The 21,301-nt window shown below is 52.5% G+C and overlaps 2 protein-coding genes across 2 annotated transcripts; one reads left to right on the top strand and one right to left on the bottom strand.

The window, feature by feature from the left end:
* The first annotated feature begins 800 nt into the window (after positions 1 to 800).
* PRPF6 (pre-mRNA processing factor 6) lies at positions 801 to 12,236 on the top strand. Its single transcript, XM_061569446.1, has 21 exons — positions 801 to 958; positions 1,789 to 1,951; positions 2,450 to 2,568; positions 4,323 to 4,401; positions 5,042 to 5,221; positions 5,404 to 5,544; positions 5,645 to 5,739; positions 6,225 to 6,381; positions 6,776 to 6,938; positions 7,057 to 7,175; positions 7,460 to 7,678; positions 8,251 to 8,373; positions 8,553 to 8,674; positions 9,048 to 9,186; positions 9,322 to 9,441; positions 9,719 to 9,895; positions 10,132 to 10,265; positions 10,854 to 10,945; positions 11,140 to 11,254; positions 11,589 to 11,715; positions 11,836 to 12,236. Exons 1-21 carry the CDS (start codon positions 861 to 863, stop codon positions 11,986 to 11,988), a joined length of 2,835 nt encoding a protein of 944 aa, XP_061425430.1. The 5' UTR covers positions 801 to 860; the 3' UTR covers positions 11,989 to 12,236.
* Positions 12,237 to 12,360: 124 nt separating this feature from the next.
* On the bottom strand, positions 12,361 to 20,422 carry IQCC (IQ motif containing C). Its single transcript, XM_061569312.1, has 6 exons — positions 20,216 to 20,422; positions 17,331 to 17,528; positions 13,848 to 14,018; positions 13,410 to 13,581; positions 12,874 to 13,055; positions 12,361 to 12,687 (listed from the first exon to the last, which is right to left on the bottom strand). Exons 1-6 carry the CDS (start codon positions 20,420 to 20,422, stop codon positions 12,649 to 12,651), a joined length of 969 nt encoding a protein of 322 aa, XP_061425296.1. The 3' UTR covers positions 12,361 to 12,648.
* Positions 20,423 to 21,301: the final 879 nt, after the last annotated feature.

Raw genomic sequence — 21,301 nt, 5'->3', positions numbered from 1 at the left:
CACCGTGTGTGTGTGTACACCGTGTGTGTGTGTACACCGTGTGTGTGTACACCGTGTGTGTGTACACCGTGTGTGTGTGTGTAAACCGTGTGTGTGTACACCGTGTGCGATGTGTGTACACCGTGTGTGTGTGTGTACACCGTGTGTGTGACACGTGTTGCTGGCCACCAACTCTCTCGCGTGCCGTGCCGGCCTTCATAGGTCCTCGCTAACAGCACTTGGCCCCCAACAGTCTTGTCAGGCTATACGGGTGATCTTTATCTGTGTACACGTGTGTACACGTCTTGTCTCATGACACCTGTGACAAGCATCGTCTCTGTCTCTGTGGAATCCGCATCTATCTCCTGGATCTCTCTCTCTCTCTGAGCAGGGCGAGTGGCTGCTGCTGCTGCTGCTGCTTGTCCCCACGACACAAATCTTGCCCCGACGGGGACATCTTGGGGAGGCCATCCAGCAGTGGATGTATCGAGGCTCATTATATCTCTCAGTGTCTCTCTCTATGCCTTTCCGCGGCTCTGTCTCCCTCTCTCTTCGTTCAACAGAAGCTGCAGGTGATGGCAGCTGCAGCTGTTGCTGCCCGCTGCGTGTTTCCCACGTGCGGCCTCTCACGAGTCAGTGTTCCCGTTGTGACGTCACCCAGCGCGTGACGCCATCGCGCAAGGCCGCACCTCCGAAAGGTCTCTCGGTGACGTCATCACGCACACGACGGCAACACCCTCGTGACGTCATCACGCACGCCCTCCGCGGGCCCGCCCCTCATCTCCCCCCTCCTCTTCCGCCCCCCACCCCGAGGAGTCACGTGAGGCGGAGTCAAGGGTCACGCGGCGCGGGGCACTTTGGGAAGAGGACGAGGAGGCATCATGGCGGCCGCAAGCGGCGTGAGCGGCGCTCTCCGCAAGAAGAAGCACTTCCTGGGCATGCCCGCGCCCCTGGGATACGTGCCCGGCCTGGGTCGAGGGTGAGGCGTTAGGGGGTGCTGGGGAGAGGGGCTGGATCGGGTAGGGCGGCGAGGAGATGTTAACTACCTCGCCTGGTCTACAGGAGGTCGTGGGTTCGATCCCGACCCTGACGATGCCTGCTGCTGCTGCTGTCTATTTGGATTTTCTCCGGGTCCTCCGGTGGTTCCTCTCCACATTTAGAAACATGCGTTTGGAGTATTTGGCTGCAATACATTTCCACATGATAAGCAACTAAGTTGCGCTATTTGTGGCCAGGTCGCTTCGGAAAACTAGCTATATATCTCAGTAGGCCTTACCTGGTGAAGTAAAAATACTTATCTTGTGTGAGGGGAGGGGTTGAGTGGTCGCAGTGTGGGTATGTGGGCAGATCGAGTTTTTAACTGCGGAGGTACGGGTGTCTGGGCTAGATTGGAGTGAGTAGGCATGGTGTGAATGAGCCGAGGTGAGTTTATGGTTGGGGTGTGTTGGTTTGGGCGAGTAGGAAGATTGCAAGCGGATGAGTGGGTTGAGTGGGTAGAAGATACGTAGGTAGGAGTGTTTGGGTAGGGGTCAGTGACGAGATATAAGTTGGGTGGATGGGCGAGTGAATTCGTGCATGGGTGGTTGATTGCTCAGTGAATGAGTGAATCCGTGATTGGTGCATTTGTGCATGGTGATCGGGTGAAAGTTGGAGAGAATTGGTGAGCGTGTGATTCGTTCAATGCATGGGTGGATATGTGACTGGGTGAGGTGGGTGTGCAGGTTAGTGTTTTAATGAGTAATTACTCTAGTGTACCGTGGATGTTTTGATGACCGCCCCCATATTTTCTCAATTCCCCGCCACCTCCAGTGCCACGGGCTTCACGACGCGGTCTGACATCGGTCCGGCTCGCGATGCCAATGACCCCGTGGACGACCGGCACGCGCCGCCCGGCAAACGCACGGTCGGTGACCAGATGAAGAAGAGCCAGGAGGACGAGGAGGAGGACCTCAATGACTCCAACTATGACGAGGTGACCGCTCTGGCGCCACGGTGACCACGACTGGGATGTACCTATCGACCCACTACGCGTAGCGCTCGTCAGCTAATAGAACCGAAAACTACGAGTGCTGTTTTGTACACTCAGAAATAAGCACATGCAATGATGCAATCCTACATTGATATTGTTTCATACATGCACACCATAATTTTAGTCCTTTGTCAACCCACTACTGCATGAAGACCGCATGACACTGTGCTTGGTATGGAGAAATTTTTACATACTTCATGCCACTCGATGCGGGTTAGTGATGGAGATGCCCAGGACCAGTTTAGATATAATTCACCACTGCTTTTAGCCCTAGTCGGGACTCAAACTTAGATCACTGTGCCGTGGATGAATGATAATATTTCTGAGTGACACTGGGCACACCACCAGTGCCTCGCCGCTTACACAACCATACCTCAATGCTCACATACCCTCGCCTCATCACGCTCACCCCCATGTTTCACCCGCGCTTCTCGTCCGCAGTTCAACGGCTACGCTGGGAGCCTATTCTCGAGCGGTCCCTACGAGAAGGACGATGAGGAGGCAGATGCCATCTATTGTATGGTGGACAAGCGCCTGGACGAGCGGAGGAAGGACCGCCGGTGAGTGGTGCCGGAGAGCCGAGCCCCCAGGCCTCCCACGGGGTTGTCATGGTTTGGCAATGCTACAATGTATCATACGAAGTCCATGGTCATCACATTGTCCGAAACGTAATTTTTTATTTTATTATCATTGCATGTTTACATTTTTTTACGTGTTTCATTTCCTGCCAATATATTTATGAAGTAGTATAAACAGCTATTAAAGTTGTAATAAATAGCTGTTATGCATTACATTTGGGCTTTCCGAAACGTTTTTGGGTGAGTTGATGGCACGGTGGATATACAGTGATCCCTCGTTTATCGCGGTTAATGGGGACCGGAACCCCTCGCGATAGGTGAAAATCCGCGAAGTAGGATTGGCCCCCCTAGGAATTTCCGTATATGTGTGTGTGGGTACCAGAATGTTTAAAATATGTATATTTATACTTTATATATATATATATATTTTACTTAAATCTATTTAATAATAAAACCTTAATATTATACATTCACTCACTCACATATATTTTACTTAAATCTATTTAATTATAAAACCTTAATATTATACATTCACTCTCTTTCTCATACGATACGTATTATGATGTGCAGCCAATCAGCTCACTGGATACTGTACATCCACTCGTGCTCTCATTCGTCGATCTCGCTCCGGGAACCAATCACGTGCCTTGTCTGAGTGCCCGTGGGTACAGTATGTACAAAGCCTCTGAGAGAGTTCTCTCTTTGTCTGGCATCCTGGGAAACCGTTTCTCTCGCGCATCACGATGAAACAACGCTGCTTTCCGCAATACGGCTGCCGATATGGCGGTATTTTTGAATTTTTATTTTTCGATGAATATTTTTGAAAAATCCGCGATGCACTGAGGCCGCAAAACTTGAACCGCGAAGTGGCGAGGGATTACTGTATAGCACTAGTGTTTCATTGTTTATTTCTTATGTAACTGACTTGGTCATTGTAGGTGTTGGTGTGTGAGTTTTCTGTCCGTCTGTTACAGCAGAGGTGTAGGGAATTCCAACAAGACCTACATCTCTGCTTTATTGATCTGGTCAAGGCCTATGATAAGATCAGTAGCCCTGGGCTCTGGGTAGTTCTTCGTGCTTTCGGAGTCTCTGACCCTCTGCTCACGATCATTAAGGACCTTCATGATGGTGAGCGGGCCTGGATAAAACTACGTGGCCGGGAGTCGGAGCCATTCCCTGTACACCTTGGGGTGCGACAGGGATGTCCTCTGGCTCCCACATTATTTAACATCTATTTCGACCACGTAGTTCGTGAAGCCTTCAATAGATGATATAATGGGAGGCTGATCGATGCCCGGATGTGGTCAAGGGATGGCTCCCTATTGCTCAACCATGTTATGTTACGGCAGAGGTCGCAAACGGGTTTTTATTCCTTACCCGTACCCGGCTGCACCAGGGTCGCAAACGGCTACCCGTACCCGGCAGGGTACAACAACGGAGAGCGGAGGAGCCACGCTCACAACAACGAGCGGGAGCGCCAGGTGGCTAAAGCACAGCAAGTGTGCACAGTAGGGGGCACAGGTGGTACATCAGCCAGTCGTCTCAAATCAGTCGACCTGTGGCATCTGGGTCTGTCCCGTGACCTCCTGCCAGCGGGCGTTCGACACTTCACGTGGCCTCAAGGTGCACATAGCCTGGCACAAGCGTCGTGGTGACGTCACCGCCACTTAGTGGCGAATGGCGGTTGTTGTTGTTGTTGAGGCTGCAAACTGTAAGGGCTGAGCGCTGTGTTACAGAGAGCAGCGAGAGCGGGAGGAGATTGAAAAATACCGTATGGAGCGACCCAAGATCCAGCAGCAGTTCTCTGATCTAAAGGTTCGTCCTCGCCACTGCTGTTGCCCTGAAACATGTTGGGTTATGTTTGTGTGAGAACAAGAGAGAGAAGGTTATAGTAAGCTGATGGAACTAATGGGTCAGAAACAAATGAGATGGCATATAGATAACACACCATATGGACAAGACAAACAGGAGAAACAGGATAGGCAGCACAGACAAATTACAAATGAGATCTTACGATAAGAATATGGTTTTTCCCCTTTTTTCTGGCAACAAAACTGAAACCTTTTTATGAGGAATCATGTCTACATTAACCACAATATTTGTGCTCAAAATGCAAAAAAAATACTCTGATAATATATGCATTGTCCTTGAAACTGATTGGTCCACACCAGAGACGGCTTTCTTTTGAGCCTCATCTCAATTGGTGCTAGACCAAGGTTTCAGAAAAAAGGGGAAAAACCCTATTATATTTTGGTACTGGCAAAGGAGGTCTAATGATAGAGATCTTACGATACAGACAAAACAGTACAAGCAAAACAAAGAAGAACCAATTTTAGAACTGAATCGTGACACTTTATCGAATCTTGAGCATGAAGGAAGTGAATCATCGCATGCCCTAGGAACCACGTACATTTCGTCACTGGGTTGTGTTGATTGCTGTGTGCGCGCACCACAGCGCAAACTGGCGGAGGTGTCCGAGGACGAGTGGCTGAGCATACCGGAGGTTGGCGACGCTCGGAACAAGCGGCAGCGCAACCCGCGGCACGACAAACTCACGCCCGTGCCCGACAGTTTCCTCTCCAAACACATGCAGAACGCGTCTGATCAGCACAACAGCGTGGACCCACGTCAGCTGGTACGCATGCACACATGCACTCACACACTCACGGGCCTGTTTCTGCCACACATGGAAGGTTTACACAGTGTACGCATGTGTGTGGATGTATGCGAGTGCGTGCTTGTGGATACACTTGTGTTCATGTGCATGCGTTTGAACGTGGGTGTATGTACACGTGTGTGTGCGTATGCCTTGTGCAGCTGCTGCCTGGTGGAGGCCTCAACACATCCTACCCCGGATCCATGACCCCCAGCGGCCTAATGACCCCAGGAGCCGGGGAGCTGGACATGCGCAAGATCGGCCAGGCCAGAAACACGCTCATGGACATGCGTCTCAGCCAGGTACCCTCCACCGCCACACGACACTTCTTTACCGCCGCGGTGGCGAGCGATTAATTATTTGGGGGGGCGGATGGCGCTGATTGTGTGTATGCTCCCGCAGGTGTCAGACTCTGTGAGTGGACAGACGGTAGTGGACCCCAAGGGTTACCTCACCGATCTCAACTCCATGATCCCTACCTACGGGGGCGACATCAAGTGAGTGTGCGCACGTGGTTGTTTGGTTTTTAGTTGAGCGGCGGTTGCGTGGTTGGGGCTGTGCAGTGATTGTGAAAGCTTCCCAGAGAATTCTCTAAACACATTTTACATTGTATGCAACGAACAATGAAGTCCTGCCTCTAATGAACACAGACACAATTGAGGCTACCAAGATCGGTCACATTCAGGAAGCTGCACTATTTTGGACACTTGGCTGGGATGGATGGTTACTACATAGGACGGTGATGGAGGAAGCACTCGAGGGAGGAAGACCACGGTGTGAGTGGACATCAGACACCAAACACTGGACGGGATCCGAAGCAGTGACAGACAAAGAGATATGGAGAGAGACGTTGTGTGGGAAGGAAACTGTCTGGCCCCAATAGACTAAAAGGCCAAGGGATGAGAAGGAGAGGAGGTGGTTGTGTAGTTGTGTTTGCGGTGCTGAGGTCTCACCCACACCCGTTCTGCGCACTCTATCCCAGTGACATCAAAAAGGCACGCCTGCTGCTCAAGTCGGTGCGTGAGACAAACCCCCACCACCCGCCCGCGTGGATCGCCTCGGCGCGACTCGAGGAGGTCACGGGCAAGGTGCAGGTGGCCCGCAACATCATCATGAAGGCCACCGAGATGTGTCCTAAGGTGAGTTCCCCCCATCCCTCATGACTCCCTTTCTTGGTGAATGTTGTCCGAGTCGCTGCTAGACTGAAGGTGGCGCGTAACTCGTAGTAGCCACAGTCGTAGCAAGACATATACAGGATACGGTGTGCTGGGTATAGAAATACTGGATCGTCGACCCCAGACAAGACCTGGTTGAAATTAATCCCTGCTCAATCCCCATGCAGCCCAAGCCTTCACATCTTCACGTAACCCCATCCCACCCTTTGCTGTGACTGCCGTCTCAGGGACCCTCTGTGTGGAATCCCCTTGTTTTGCCTCACTTTGCTGTTTGGCCAAAGCCTCTCGTAATTTTTCCGCGTGTGCGTGCCGTTATGCCTGCATGCGAGCGCTCGCGTTTGTGGTTTTTCTCCCGTAGAGCGAGGACGTGTGGCTGGAGGCCGCGCGCCTGCAGCCCGGCGACTCGGCCAAGGCGGTTGTGGCCAACGCCGTGAGGCATCTTCCGCAGTCGGTGCGCACTTGGATCCGTGCCGCCGACCTCGAGACCGATCTCAAGGCCAAGAAGCGAGTCCTGCGCAAAGGCAAGCGGCGCCTCCGCCACACAGCCGTGGAGCCACTTGGCCGCCCCAGGCGGTCTCGACCGCGCCAACGCAGGGCGCTGCAATTAATCGCCCGCGTGCGTCTCTCCCTTTCCTGCAGCCCTAGAGCAGGTGCCCAACTCGGTGCGGCTGTGGAAGGCGGCTGTGGAACTCGAGGAGCCGGACGATGCGCGAATCCTGCTGAGCCGTGCCGTCGAGTGCTGCCCCACCAGCGTGGAGGTGAGGGCCTGCAACTACACCTACTACCACACGTTACTGTTTCTTATTTTACTTGTTCAATCTTAAGCTTCTAATTCACAAGAACAATGACCACATTCAGCATAATACGCTTGATTGTAGAGATGGACGTCCCCACAAACTGATGTGCATAAAAACATTTTCGAGTCAACTCTTGATTTTCTGGGGAAACAGGAGGGTTTGGATGACCCGGATGAAATAAACACAGCCATCGAGCTTCTATGAATCGTACTGACGAGTGTCTGTGTGTGCGGGCGCGTGCGCAGCTGTGGCTAGCGCTGGCGCGGCTCGAGTCGTACGAGAACGCACGTAAGGTGCTGAACAAGGCTCGCGAGAACATCCCCACCGACCGGCACATCTGGATTACGGCCGCCAAGCTGGAGGAGGCCAACGGCAACACGGCCATGGTGGAGAAGATTGTGGACCGCGCAATCACCTCGCTGCGTGCCAATGGTGTCGAGATAAATCGCGAGCACTGGATCCAGGTGAGGGAGAGGCTCGTGAAAGGATGCCGGGCCTGGGTCTTAGGATGGTGGTGGGAGTCAGGGTGAGCTCGGTAGCACAGTGTGGTTGGCATGGGCCCGGTGCAAACAATGAAGCGAGGCTTTCCCCTCTCTCCGCCCATCTCCATGGTGTTGGTCGAGGCGTCCTGCCACGTTCAAGTGATGCCCACTCAGAAATCGCAACCGCCTGACTGGATGATGTGACATTGGCGCTACCCCTCCTGAGTTCCAACAATCTGCCACATCCATGTGCAAATGCCTACGTCGCCTGCATTGCCTCAAGCCGGTGCTGCCAATTGTCTCCTTGTAGCCTGGTGCCTCTGCTCCTCCAGCCCGTGGCACCTGGTGCAGTTGCACCGTCTGCGCACCGGATAGCTACGTCACTGGGTGGGAATAGAGGGAACATGGGATCATACCTGGGGTGCGAGTCATCAAGAGGGTGTTTGGGGTTTGCCTAGCGAGTCGGTGAGTGAGCTGTAGTCGGGCTGTTGTGCCTTGTGTGCGTGTTTAACTGCGGCTGCTCGTGTACGTGCCGGCGGCATATGGCGATGCAGGATGCGGAGGAGTGCGATAAGGCCGGCAGCGTGACCACGTGCCAAGCGGTGATCCGAGCCGTCATCGGCATTGGAGTGGAGGAGGAGGATCGCAAACACACGTGGATGGAGGATGCGGACAGCGTGAGAACCGCAGGACACACACCGCACTCGCCACACTCCGCACACATCGTATGCACTGTACAAACGGCATACACCACTCACTGAACATACCACATTTGCCGTGCACACTTCACACCACACACCGTGCACACACGTGCACACCTCTGACCAGCATGCCACTGTGTGCGCGTGCCCCTTAGTGTGTGTCACACGGGGCGTGTGAGTGCGCACGGGCCATCTACGCGTTCGCGCTGCAGGTGTTCCCCAGCAAGAAAAGTGTGTGGCTGCGAGCCGCCTACTTCGAGAAGAACCACGGCACCCGGTGAGGGAGCAGAGGGTCGCCCACGGTCAACGCCCGGACCCCAAAATATATCCCGAGTGTGACAACACTGCCCCTTCATATTACTCAAACTTGAACACTAACTCCAACCTCTAGCCCGAGAGCCTCAATACCGACCCTCTCTACAGTCTTAACACGAACTCCAGTCTGAACCCCAAACCATAACTATATCCCGATCATGACCGTAACCATCTCGTTATCCCGTCGCAACTCTAGGCTGAATAACCAAAACGGTAACTCACGCCATCACTTGCTGTACCTGAAGCGTAAAACGACAGTGGCCAGCACATCATACTTCAAGCTAACCCGTACCTCTCCTCCTGCCCCGTGACCCCGTGGCGGCCTGGCTGTGCAGGGAGTCTCTGGAGGCCCTACTGCAGCGCGCCGTCGCTCACTGCCCCAAGGCCGAGGTCCTATGGCTCATGGGCGCCAAATCCAAGTGGATGGCCGGAGACGTCCCCGCAGCCCGCAGCATCCTGGCGCTTGCCTTCCAGGTGCTCACCCAGTGCACCCGACCACAAAGCCAACATCGCTCGCAAACACACGCTCACAGCGTGTGGCGGCTGAGCACTCGCCGATGGCTGCGTGTCTGAGCGGTGGTTAATCGGTGATTTGCGGTTGTCCCTCAGGCAAACCCCAACAGTGAGGAGATCTGGCTGGCTGCCGTGAAGCTTGAGTCTGAGAACAATGAGGATGAGCGAGCGCGACGACTGCTCGCCAAGGCTCGGAGTAGCGCTCCTACTGCCCGGGTACGCTCCTAACCAACTCGCCCCCACAAACCCCACCCTGGCCTGACCCGATCCCAGCTCGTCCAACACCGGTCCAACGCTAGCCTGACTCCAGCCTATAACACAGGGGTCATAGCATCTCAGTATCGGCAGCATTGACTGTATGGACCTCTTGACCTTGTGTGACACTGTGTTGTATGCTGGGCACCATGTTATACTCGCCTGTGTAACACTCAACGTTGTGCTATGTGACACTTTCTTTTGTGGTGCGACGCTGTGTGACATCACGGACGTTTAGGTGTTCATGAAATCGGTGAAGCTGGAGTGGGTTCTGGGCGAGATCCCACGAGCGAAGGAGCTGTCTGAGGAGGCGTTGCGCCACTATGAGGATTTCCCCAAGCTGTGGATGATGAAGGGGCAGATTGAGGAGCAGCTGCAGCTCAACGACAAGGCTCGCGATGCCTACAGCCAGGGGGTGTGTACAGGCACACACACACACGTGGTTGCATAGGCACACAGATGCACACACAAGGACACACCTATTCGCACAAGCATATGCACTCACATGAGCAGACACACAACCTTGCATGCACAATGACACATACGATCACAGGCACTTAAACATGGACACGGAAACACAGACAGCTGTGCATGCACCCACAGTGCGCCCGGGGAGCTAGTTGAGCGCGCATGTCGCCCCTGTCCACGCAGCTCAAGAAGTGCCCCCACTCGGTAGCGCTGTGGCTGCTGCTGTCGCGGCTGGAGGAGCACGTGGGGCAGCTGACGCGAGCGCGCGCCATCCTGGAGAAGGCACGGCTCAAGAACCCACAGAATCCCGAGCTGTGGTACGCTGACACCTGTGTGAAAATCTCTGTGTGATACTGTGACACTTTGGGGAGCAGTAGTGCAGCTGTTAACACGATCCACTACGAACCGGGCTACCCGAGTTTGAATCCTGCTCACGGCCAACACCAGTGACGATTATCTGAATTAGTCCTGGGCCTCCCCTAAGTCGACTCAGCCTCCAATGAGTACCTGGTGTGTTGTGTAAACATCACCACTGGGGAGACAAAGGTGGCCAAGCATGGTGCCGGCCTTCATAGCTGCTCGCACTTGCCCCAACACCCTGTTAAGGCTATGCAAGGGGTTTTTTGTGAGAATGTATGACACCTATTGGCTCAAGCGCCTGCTGAACCCTGACCTCTGGCACCATCGATCGCTATCCACGGCTTTCCCACCACAACAATGCACATTGCAGACCTCAATCCATATCCTCCCTGTCCATGTAATCATACCCCTACTTATATCACCGTGACCCTAGTCATACTCTTACCCTCTATGCTCCTCTAACTCAACTCATACCCTATGTGGCCCTATAACTGTCTTTCTCACCATACCCCTGTAATAATGCCCCCTTTCCATGTCTGTGCCAGGCTGGAGTCTGTCCGGCTCGAGTACCGCGCGGGACTGAAGAACATTGCCAGCACACTCATGGCCAAGGCCATGCAGGAGTGCCCCAGCTCGGGTGGGTGTCACATGGGGGGGGGGCTGGTGCTGCCTGTGGCCACGTCCCCATGTGTCTCTCCGTGTCTCTCTGTGAATGTGTCCTCATCGCTCCTTGTCCATGTGTGACAGAGACCTGTCCCCCCCATCTGTGTTCTTATGCCTGTGCTCTCGAGTCCCTGTGTTCCCATCTCATGTCTCCTTGTCCCCCATCAGGAATCCTCTGGGCTGAAGCGATTTTCCTGGAGGCACGGCCACAGCGCAAGACAAAGAGCGTGGACGCCCTCAAGAAGTGCGAGCACGACCCCCATGTGCTGCTCGCAGTCGCCAAGTGAGTAGTGTGGCGACGGTGTGGTGAGTGTGGGGTGCAAGTGATGATGGCAGTAAGAACAGTGTTGGTACTGGCGATTGGAGTGCTGGTGGTGCAGTGATTTTAAAGGTCCGACGATGGGAATGACAGACGATGGTGGTAGGGGTGCTGGTGATGAGGGGGTTTGATAGGGTGCAGTGATGTTAATGGCAGTAGCGGTAGAGGTCGTAGTGGTGCGGTTTGTGAGGCTAAGGAACGTCTCTACCCGTGACGCTGTCTAGTGCACACCTGTGAATGAGCTCGAGGCCACAGGTGGAGGATAACAGACACCCCCACCTGCCGCTCCCTGCCCTAGGCTGTTCTGGAGTGAGCGGAAGATCTCCAAAGCTCGCGAGTGGTTCCATCGGACGGTGAAGATCGACCCCGACCTGGGTGATGCCTGGGCAGTCTTCTACAAGTTTGAGCTGCAGCACGGGAGCAAGGTGAGGGGTGCAGGTGCTCACACCGTGCATGCTGTCTCCTATGGGGCCCACATGGTGCGGGTTGTGGTTACTACAGTGTGGTTTGTCTTGAAGTTATTTCTACATCTCTCGCTATTGCAGGAGCAACAGGAGGATGTGCGCAAGCGGTGCGAGAATGCAGAGCCACGGCACGGCGAGCTGTGGTGCGCAGTATCGAAAGACATCCTGCACTGGCGCAAGAAAACCGGCGAGATCTTGGCGCAGGTCGCCTCCAGCATCAAGAACACGTTTTGAGAGTGGGGGCACCAGCCATAGCTCAACACCGGCGCTTGTCACCACCACCAGGCACAGCAACGCCAGAGGATGACTGCTTCTGAATGCAGTGGTGTAGGTCGCTCCATCCCTCCGCTTCTAGTGATGTACACAAGTGGTCCTTCGTTTGTCTCCTCATGACCCCTGCCCCGCTGTGACTTTCCCAAGTGGGGCTACCCAGTTTAGCCCAACTACCTTGAATGTCATTTTGAAATAAAACTGTTTTGTAATTTCCAGCTTCCCTTGTACTGCGACGGAACCCAGCAAGGAGACCCACAGCATTTGTAGGCTGTCACCCCCTGAGAATGCAGTGATGTCATTCCAACACCATCAATAGAGCATTCCTAAAGTCAGTTCATTTACAAAGCTCACATGTTTTTATTTGATCCAAGACAGCTCAAACAAGTGTTGCATGTAAACACGTATTTACAACAAATTGACAAAAATAATAATTTAGTACTTTTTTCAACCTAGATAATAGCCTTCTCGTGCCCTGTTGGTAATGAGGGTTATTCCACCATACTTCACCACGGTGGGGATTTTGCTGCAGTGCCTCCCACCACATCCGACATGACAAGTTCCACTGTAGAGGACGAGGCGTGGTGGTGTGAAGGGCAACTTCTGCAAGAGGATCCACACGAATCACCTGGGCCGTGCCACGTGACCCCGCAAGGTCAGGTACTACAAGGGTGGCACAGGGTTAGATGAGTTTGGAGTTGTGTGCTGGCAAAAGGTTGTGGAGAAATGAGAGGTGTGGTGACAAGCGGTAACGTGGAGCGAGAGTCTGGGGTTTGTAGAGATTGATTGCGACGTGAGATCGCGTGTGGGGTTAGAATGGCCAGGTAGGAATGAGACCACACGACTCACGTTCTTGCGGCTGGCGATTGCTTGCTGCAACCAGAGTAGCTCCATGGCCAAGCTGGATCGAAGTTCTTGCAGATTCTCTAAGGACGTGGGCTCCAGTGAGGGGGGCTCCCCCAACATGTTGACCTCCACTGGTGGAGGTTTCTGGAGAAGAGGGAGCCCTTCCGACCCAGGGGCAGCACCTGCTGTCCAAATCACATGGACACACTTAGCTGCCCTGAGCCCATGTCCCGCCGTCATCACCATCACCTCATGGCTCAAGAAACACGCAACTCGGTGAACTTATGGACCACAGCCCAGATGCAGCACATGACTTCATTTGGTACAGCCTGCCACTCAAGCGGTGGCCTTTCAAAGATAAATACCCATCAAAGCATCTTGGCCACACGTTTGAGCTGCTAAAGGGGGCAAACTGGCAATAACATTCATAGAGTTCAGTAAATTATATCACTGCATGGCCACTCTTGCAGTGACTGCTGTGTAATGTGTTACCAGCCAAAAGTCAGGTTTAGCCTTAAGACTTTCCATTCCTGGCCGACCTGGATCCCCCGTGCCCGGAGGCTCCTCCTCGGGGCCCCTCGGCGTGAGCAGGGGGCTTCCTTGGGCTTGGGGCTCCATCCCCTGGGCTCCCTCCCCAAGCTCCAGGTCTGCATTCTCCACTTTGTGACCTCTCGGGAGCCGGGTGGCGTCACGCTCCGGGACATCTCCAGGCTGCACGAGTCAGGGGCAACACCGATCGGTGATGACACGTGCGTTGCGAGCAAACGAGTAGACAGATGTGTGGGCAAGTGGATGAGCGGGCGAGCGAGGGAATGCATGTGGCAATGAGTCGGGCAAGTCACCGTGCGGGTTACTAAGTTACCGAGTGGAGTGAATGGATAACGGTGCACGAACGAATGGCTTGGTGGGAAACTTGTTGAATGAGTAACTGGGAAAGTGTGTGCGCATGTGTACATGGGTTGATGAGAGAGTCTGACCGCGTGTGGCGCTGCTGGATCTGCGTCTCCACTACGGAACTGGGGCCGGGCCACGAGGCCCTCGACCCAGCTGAGCCCAGCCAGGCCGCCTTGCACCTCGCTCACCACGCGCTCATAGTCCCCTCGTAGTGCACGCAGGCGCGCCCGCAGCAAGAAACCCCGGGCAGCAGCCTGGGGGACATTGGGGCAGGAGAACAAATACTCAGTCTACTCGACTTTTACCGAGACCCAGTCTCAAGAGATATAGGTTTCCCTTCGCTTTATGCGGTAGATGCATTCCAAAACAAGATGCAAAAAGCGTAAAACGAAGCTACATTTAGACATGTTCCACAACCTCTAATGCAACCCTACCAATGCGCACTTTTACCACTCGATAAATGTTAAGCAGGAAATGCAAACAATAAACACCCAAGAGAGCACAATACATTACAGTTAGAAAAATAAATACAATTGAAAACAATTCGAATGCTCACTCGAGTATACAGATTGAGAGTGAGACGCTAGTGTACTCACCAACACAAGTAAATATGCAAGCACAAGTGGTGGTGGGCGTGCTTGGTAGTCTAGATGGTGCCAGGGTCGTCTGGGTCAGACTCGACATCCACAGGCAGGGTGATATCCAGCGGCGAATTCACATGAATGAGGCCGTCATCACCAGCCAGCAGCAATGGAGAGGCGGTGGAGGTGCTGCAGGTTGGTGCAGTATCGATGGCAGAGGTGGAAGGGCCAGCAGGATCGATGGCAGAGGTGGAAGGGGTGGCAAAGCGTAGCCTTAAGAACTGAAACATGGTGCACTGCTTGGCTCGCTGTTTCTGTGCATACACCTCCTTGTATGGAGCAATTATAGAGTTCAAAGCACGTTTGAACTGTAGGCTCCTCTCTAGGCTAGGGTCCATATCCATGGCAGTTTGAGCAAGAGCATCAGCCTGAGATAAAAAGTATGTCAACCTCTTCGAAGTCATGTCCTTGACATTGAGGACCACCTCTTGCTCCTCTTCTTCATCAGCCGCTGCCATTGACATCAAGTCATCAACAGTCAATTCCTCATTGTAGGAATCGAGGAGTTCCAAGACATCTTCTTCCCGCATGTCAGCGAAGCCTTCCCCTCCTAACTCCCGTCCAAGGTCGACAACATCTTGCACAGCTCTTGACATTTCGGGGAAGCCCTTGAAGTAAATCACACACTCTTTCCAAATGGCATTCCAAGCACAATTCATGGTAGATTGCTTCACTTCATCCCATGATGATTTAATATTGTTTATGGCATCCCTAATATTGTAAGCCTTCCAGCAGTCACGAACTGTAGGCTTGTCGGGCCCGTCAGTACCCTCGAGCAGTTGGGAGATGGTCCGCCTCAAGTAGTAGGCCTTAAACGTGCATACAACCCCCCCCTGATCCAGAGGCTGGAGCAGCGACGCCGTGTTGGGGGGAAGTAACAAGACCCTCACATTGGGGTTGATGCTTGCCAGGTGTTTCGGGTAACCCGGCGCATCGTCAAGGATGAGCAACACTTTAAAAGCAAGATTCTCCTTCCTGCAATACCGCTCCGTCTCCACCAAAAAGTGTTGAGTGAACCAGTCCTCCAGAATTTGTCCCGTCATCCATGCCATCTTGTTTGCAGTCCAGTGTACCGGCAACGTGTTTCTGCTCAGCCCTTTCAATGCACGCGGGTTGAGGGAGCGATTGACCAGCAGCGGCTTGCACTTGAAATCTCCCGCAGCATTGCCGCATAACAGGAGAGTCAGCCTGTCCTTTGAGGATTTTAAACCGGGTGTACCCTCATCTTCTTTGTGTAAGTAGGTCCGAGGTGGCATGCGTTTCCAGAAAAGCCCGGTTTCGTTGGCATTAAACACTTGCTTTGGACTGTAGCCTCCAGCAGCCGCGATGGCGTGCAGCTCCTCGGGAAACTTCGCAGCAGCTTCACGATCTGCACTTGCAGATTCCCCGGTGACTTTGATACTGTGCAAATTTTGCCGATTAATAAACTTGTCGAACCAGCCCTTACTCGCCAAGAACGACTCTTGCGAGCCACCTTCCTGCTCGTGCTGCAGGCGCTCGTACAGCTGCATGGCCTTGGCGCGCGTCGCGGAAGAGGAAATGTGAATTTTCTTCTGGTACTGGTCTTCCACCCACACCACCAACATCTTCTCCATCTTCTCCAACAATGGATTTCTTACTCTGGTCGTCTTCTTGGCAGACAGCGGTGTAGAATGCATCACAGAGCTCCTGATTTTGGCGGAATTCTTATTGATGGCGCGTATGGTCGACTCGCCCAGGCTGAACGCACGACCGAGCGCGGCCGGTCCCTCGCCGGCCTCCGCGCGCCGCAAAATCTCCAACTTCACTTCAAGCGTCAACGCGGTCCTTTTCCGCTTCATTGCTGCTCCAGGCAGAGAGCTCGTAGGCCGTTTAGCAGCCATAACAAGACCGACACTGGCATAGATAAGTGTGCGCAATCACTACGAGAGTGCAGTTTCCCCCTCGCTTTATGCGGTAGTTGCGTTGCAAGAAAATGGCGCACAGATCGAGGCGGCAGGAGACCGCTGCCTGCCGCACACCGCCACCCACACCGCCGCACACACACCGCCACCCACCCACACACCGCCAGCCACACCGCCGCACACACACCGCCACCCACCCACACACCGCCACCCACACCGCCACCCACACACCGCTGCCTGCCGCACACCGCCACCCACACACACCGCCACCCACCCACACACCGCCACCCACACCGCCACCCACACACCGCTGCCTGCCGCACACCGCCACCCACACACACCGCCACCCACACCGCCACCCACACACCGCTGCCTGCCGCACACCGCCACCCACCCACACACACAGCAGCAGCAGAGGTCTCGTCTCACTCCCGCGAAGTGAATTCAAACCGCATAAATCACATGTTGGGTACAAGAAAATGTTCGCCGCATGTACAAACAAATCGCACGAGCGGAACCCGCATAAAGCGAGGGGACCCGGGGGGGGGGGGGCAGCAGCAGCACGAGACGACGCGTACAGTCACCCAACCCACAATGCACCGCTCCAGCTGCCCGCTCGGGGCGCGTACAGTGCACACAGAGCGCTGTCCCCACGTCCGGCGGCTGCGCGAGTGAATTCAAACCGCATATAGCGAATTTGTTTTTGTTATAAATGTTAGCCGCGAAATGGGGCAAACGGAGCCCGCATAAAGAGAGGAAAACATGTCCATAGCCTTACACAGATGTCCCCCATACACCCACGTGGCGGTTGTTGGGAGAGCAGGGAGTCATGTGACCATACTTCACCACGCTGGTAAGTGCGTGTTTGGTGTACAGTACGATAGGTTTTTTTCCCGCAGTGCACTCTGCTGCTGCCAGGCGCGTAGCCCTCGCGCCCACGCCCTGTCCCATCTCAGCCGAGCTCGTAGCACCATCGCAGACGCGATCCAGGCTCAAGTCTGCTGAGCTCGGCAGGTGTTTAGGTGAAAAGGGGTAGCACTACCTGCAGCTTCACCACGAGTCGCACCCTCCTGTCACGGTTCTCCATTGCGGCGGTGACAACGACCACAACAGTGGCACAAACATAAGCAACACTAACAGGCGACACAACTCCTGCAACCATCAAACACGCGGAGCGTTCCGGCGCGCCACGCAGCGCAGATTCCGCGCCGAAAGCGAGGGGGCAGCCCGCGAGGCTGGCCTTTATAGTGGGAGGAGCTCGCGATAGGCGGGGCTAACGAGCCGCGAGTCACTGATTGGACGAGACCCGGCTACTGGGCGTAGCTCAGTTGTGCGACACGCTGATTGGTCTAGGCCTGTAAAGGCGTGGCAATCGTGATGGGCGTGGCTTCTATTGCCCCGCCCCTCCCGCGCCATACCGGATGTGAGGTCATCAACGCGGCAGGCGACTGCAGGCGACGATTCGTGGCGGGAAACCCGCGGCCGCCTCGGCTGCTTCACCACTCGGGCAAGTGGCGCCGCTCTCGGCTTCGTCTTCGTTCCAGCAGTTTTTTATGTGTTCCTCAGTGACACTGCCACGTGCGGCGGCGGCGGGAACATGTAACACGCGACGCGTCTGGCCATGGTCCTGGATATGCGCTATTCCTCAAAGAGGGGCATTGTCCGAAACGTCGCCTGTAATATATATTTTCCCGTTTCATGGCCAGTGTTATTGACGAATGTGTTGAGTGTCTTTTGTGTACGACACCTTTAATTCTATCACGGAATTGCAAGACTATCTTTAGAATCGATTCACTTGCACAACATCCATAACGGTACTAAAACTTTCCACGTATAACATAACTCCTGTACACGACAAGACTGACGACAACATTGACTTGTATTCATTTCCACTGCAGCGACGAAGCCCTGTGCACCATTCATAATATCCTGGAGCAATTTGCATTCATTACGATAGAACTTTGCAACATTTCTCAACATCGCAATACAAAATTGCATTGCAATCTTACTCAAACAATTTGTTTTAAACGCGCACATGGTACAAGAAGTGTAAAATGGCCTCTTATTGCATTATACTCTTAGGTTTTATCGGTAAAGTCCACATTCAGATAAGGCCCTCCCCCTTAACTAGTATATAAGAGCTTGTCTCTTGGATTTTTTTCCTCACTTGAGACAGTAAATCTAGCCGTGACGGCTCCACCTGATGACGGAGACTTGTGTTGCCTCCGAAACGTCGTGATTTATTATTTTATTTCTATTATTATTTCTATTATTTATTTAATTATTTCCCCTTCAAGTTCATGTATTAGGTATAGCCCTGTGAGCCATTCGGCTCTTGAATCGGGTGCAACCGCAACAAACAAAAACATGAACAAAAAACATCTTAAAGTGAATATGTGACTGAGTGCAAACAGAAAATCCAAGAATAGACGGCAAAATATTGCAGAAAAAACACCGTACACCAACGCTGTGTGCAAAATCCCAGTGGGATGCAAGTCAAACAACCAACAACAACCATAAGACAACTTAGATTAAGGCCATCAGTCTAACTCTGTACTACAACAAACAAACATGGCTAAACCAATACACTTTTCGAAATCACCAAAATAAAGCCATGAAAGCAATGAAACAGTGATCATAGGAACTGTGACGGAATTTTTACAATAAATGGCATAAACAACATGTACTACCAAAGCCCTGCAGCCATAGCTGGCTGCATGAGTCACTCCACAACAGCAGGAGCATCGATCGGAGTATTATAATTTTTCAATGCACCTTTAAGATCAGCACACTAAATCAAAACACAGGTCGTACTTTGTAGCGATCATCCGGAGCGAAACATTTTATTTTAGACCACTGAATAGCACTGGCAGCTAGGGGTGTACAACTCCTCTAGAGCAGTTTTGAGTGAAGATCTCATAGGTAGTGACTCAAGTTTCAATTTATTTGCAACAGCATTCCAGACCCTGGGGGAATCAATAGCAAAGGCCCTTCCTCCAGTATTTGTACGGCAATAGGGAATGTGAAGCTGGTAAATGAGTGTAGACCTTAGGTCAAATTTGTTCTTTGAAACAGAGAGGAGATCCAGCAGGTAATCTGCGGATGTTTTTGTAAGTACATCATGAATAAATAAGATCTGGTGCACAAGCCATCGAACATTCAGAGATGTTAAGTTTGACCCAATGTGAGATCACAGTGGTGAGTCCTATATGGGCAGTTCAATGCAAATCTTAAGGCCGAGTGATACATTGAGTCAAGCTTCTTCAGTACAGTACTTGGGGCTGATTTATACACGATGTCACAGTAATCAAGTAGAGGCAGTATGGTAGCTTTTATCAAATCCAAACGGAACATAGGGGGGAAGCAGTGCTTGTGTTGATATAGAAAACCAATTTTAATTTTTGCCTTTTTCCCAATATAATCAATGTGACCTTCAAAATTCAGTTTTGAATCCAGGATGACCCCAAGATACTTATAGATCTTGACTTGCTCTATTTGATCATTATTTAAGGAATGTAATTGGGGGAAAATAACTTCCCGCTTTAGTCCTGGTGAGAAGCATAGCACCTTGGTTTTGGCAGGATTTAGGACTAGTTTAAGAGCAACTAGCTGATGTTGTAGTTTGTTGAAATCACTCTGGAGCTTAGCAATCACGTCATCCGGAGAGCGGCCAGCAGTAATCAGTACCGTGTCATCTGCAAAGAGATTTACCCTGGAATAATCCAGTTCAGTGCCCAAGTCATTTACATAAAGAGAGAACAAGAGGGGCCGAGAATGGAACCCTGTGGAACCCCTTTTGTTATCTTAACACTGTTTGACCTCCAACCATCTGTGAATACAGTTTGGGTGTGAGAAAAGAGGTAATTTTTTAACCATTTTACCGTGACTTTACCGAAAAAACCTAAGAGTATGAATCCTTGCAGTCACGAAAGCTTCAAATCTTATTGCATCAATCAATCGCAGGCGCAAGAGCAGCAGCGTCAGTCGGAGGAGGAAGAGACGCTCCTCCGCCATGGCCCCTCGACGCGCCACCGCGGCGCAGCGAATGTCCGAGAGCGCGTCCGCCGCGCTGCGGGAGACGCGCGGCTTGGTGGACCACGGCGTGGAGCGCGCCGTGGCGGTGGCGCTCGACATGGCCAAGCTCGGCGGTGCTCGCACGCGCGCATCACCCCCTCCCCGCCACCCCTCCTCCTCCCTCCCCCATCGCTTCCACTCTCACTCTGTTTAACGCGTGGTCGGCGTTCGCGACCAGTACCATCCATAAGAGGTGTTTTTGGGTTAGATATAAATGTGTCGTTAGACCCGCCACCACCCGACACAGCCATTTGGTAAGGTTTGTCACGTAAACAGAACGTGCCAATTCGTTACTAGAACAGCACAGCGGTGTGTTGGGAGAGAAAATCCACAATATTTACAATCCGAGTACGACGTTTCGCCATTAGGCGGACAGTCAGATTTGTGGACAAAACTTCCTGTTAAGTTCCTTAATTAGAAGGATAAATATGATAATGTCATATTCTTTGGATCCTTCGGTAAAGTCACGTAGATAGGTTCAAAGAAAAAAAACTACGACGTTTTGATCGCAACACAAGCGGTCGTCATCAGGAAAAGGGGGTTCGCCTCTTTGAACCTATCATCGTGACTTTACCGAAAGAACCAAAGAATATGAATTCCTGCAGTCACAAAAGCTTTAAGTCAAGATGATAATGTCACTTATGAGACCTTCACGTGCGAAGAGGGGAATTAGTTAATGCATATAAATTGCAATGGGAATACATTGCCGGTAGGGTTATTCATATGGTAATCAACGTACATTATGCATGCATACTCTTAGGTTTTTTCGGTAAAGTCACGTAGGTAAAAAAAAATTATAATAAAAATAATAGAAATAATAATAGAACTAAAATAATAAATCACGACGTTTCGGAGGCAACACAAGTCTCCGTCATCAGGTGGGGCCGTCACAGCTAAATTTACTGTATCAAGTGAGGAAAAATCCAAGAGACAAGCCCT

This window comes from Lethenteron reissneri, chromosome 43 (genome assembly GCF_015708825.2).
Source record: "Lethenteron reissneri isolate LAM-NWPU_2019-01 chromosome 43, ASM1570882v1, whole genome shotgun sequence".
Classification (NCBI taxonomy): domain Eukaryota; kingdom Metazoa; phylum Chordata; class Hyperoartia; order Petromyzontiformes; family Petromyzontidae; genus Lethenteron; species Lethenteron reissneri.
The sequence above is the reverse complement of the archived record's forward strand: the minus strand, read 5'-3'. Positions and strand labels throughout refer to the sequence as shown.

Coding starts and splice junctions, on each gene's coding strand:
- PRPF6 (XM_061569446.1), top strand. CDS start 861: ATGGCGGCCGCAAGCGGCGTGAGCGGCGCTCTCCGCAAGAAGAAGCAC. Junction 959..1,788: donor GTGCCCGGCCTGGGTCGAGG/GTGAGGCGTTAG, acceptor CGCCACCTCCAG/TGCCACGGGCTTCACGACGC. Junction 8,675..9,047: donor GAGAAGAACCACGGCACCCG/GTGAGGGAGCAG, acceptor CTGGCTGTGCAG/GGAGTCTCTGGAGGCCCTAC.
- IQCC (XM_061569312.1), bottom strand. CDS start 20,422: ATGTCGAGCGCCACCGCCACGGCGCGCTCCACGCCGTGGTCCACCAAG. Junction 14,019..17,330: donor GACTCGTGGTGAAGCTGCAG/GTAGTGCTACCC, acceptor AATGTCCCCCAG/GCTGCTGCCCGGGGTTTCTT. Junction 13,582..13,847: donor ATCCAGCAGCGCCACACGCG/GTCAGACTCTCT, acceptor TGACTCGTGCAG/CCTGGAGATGTCCCGGAGCG.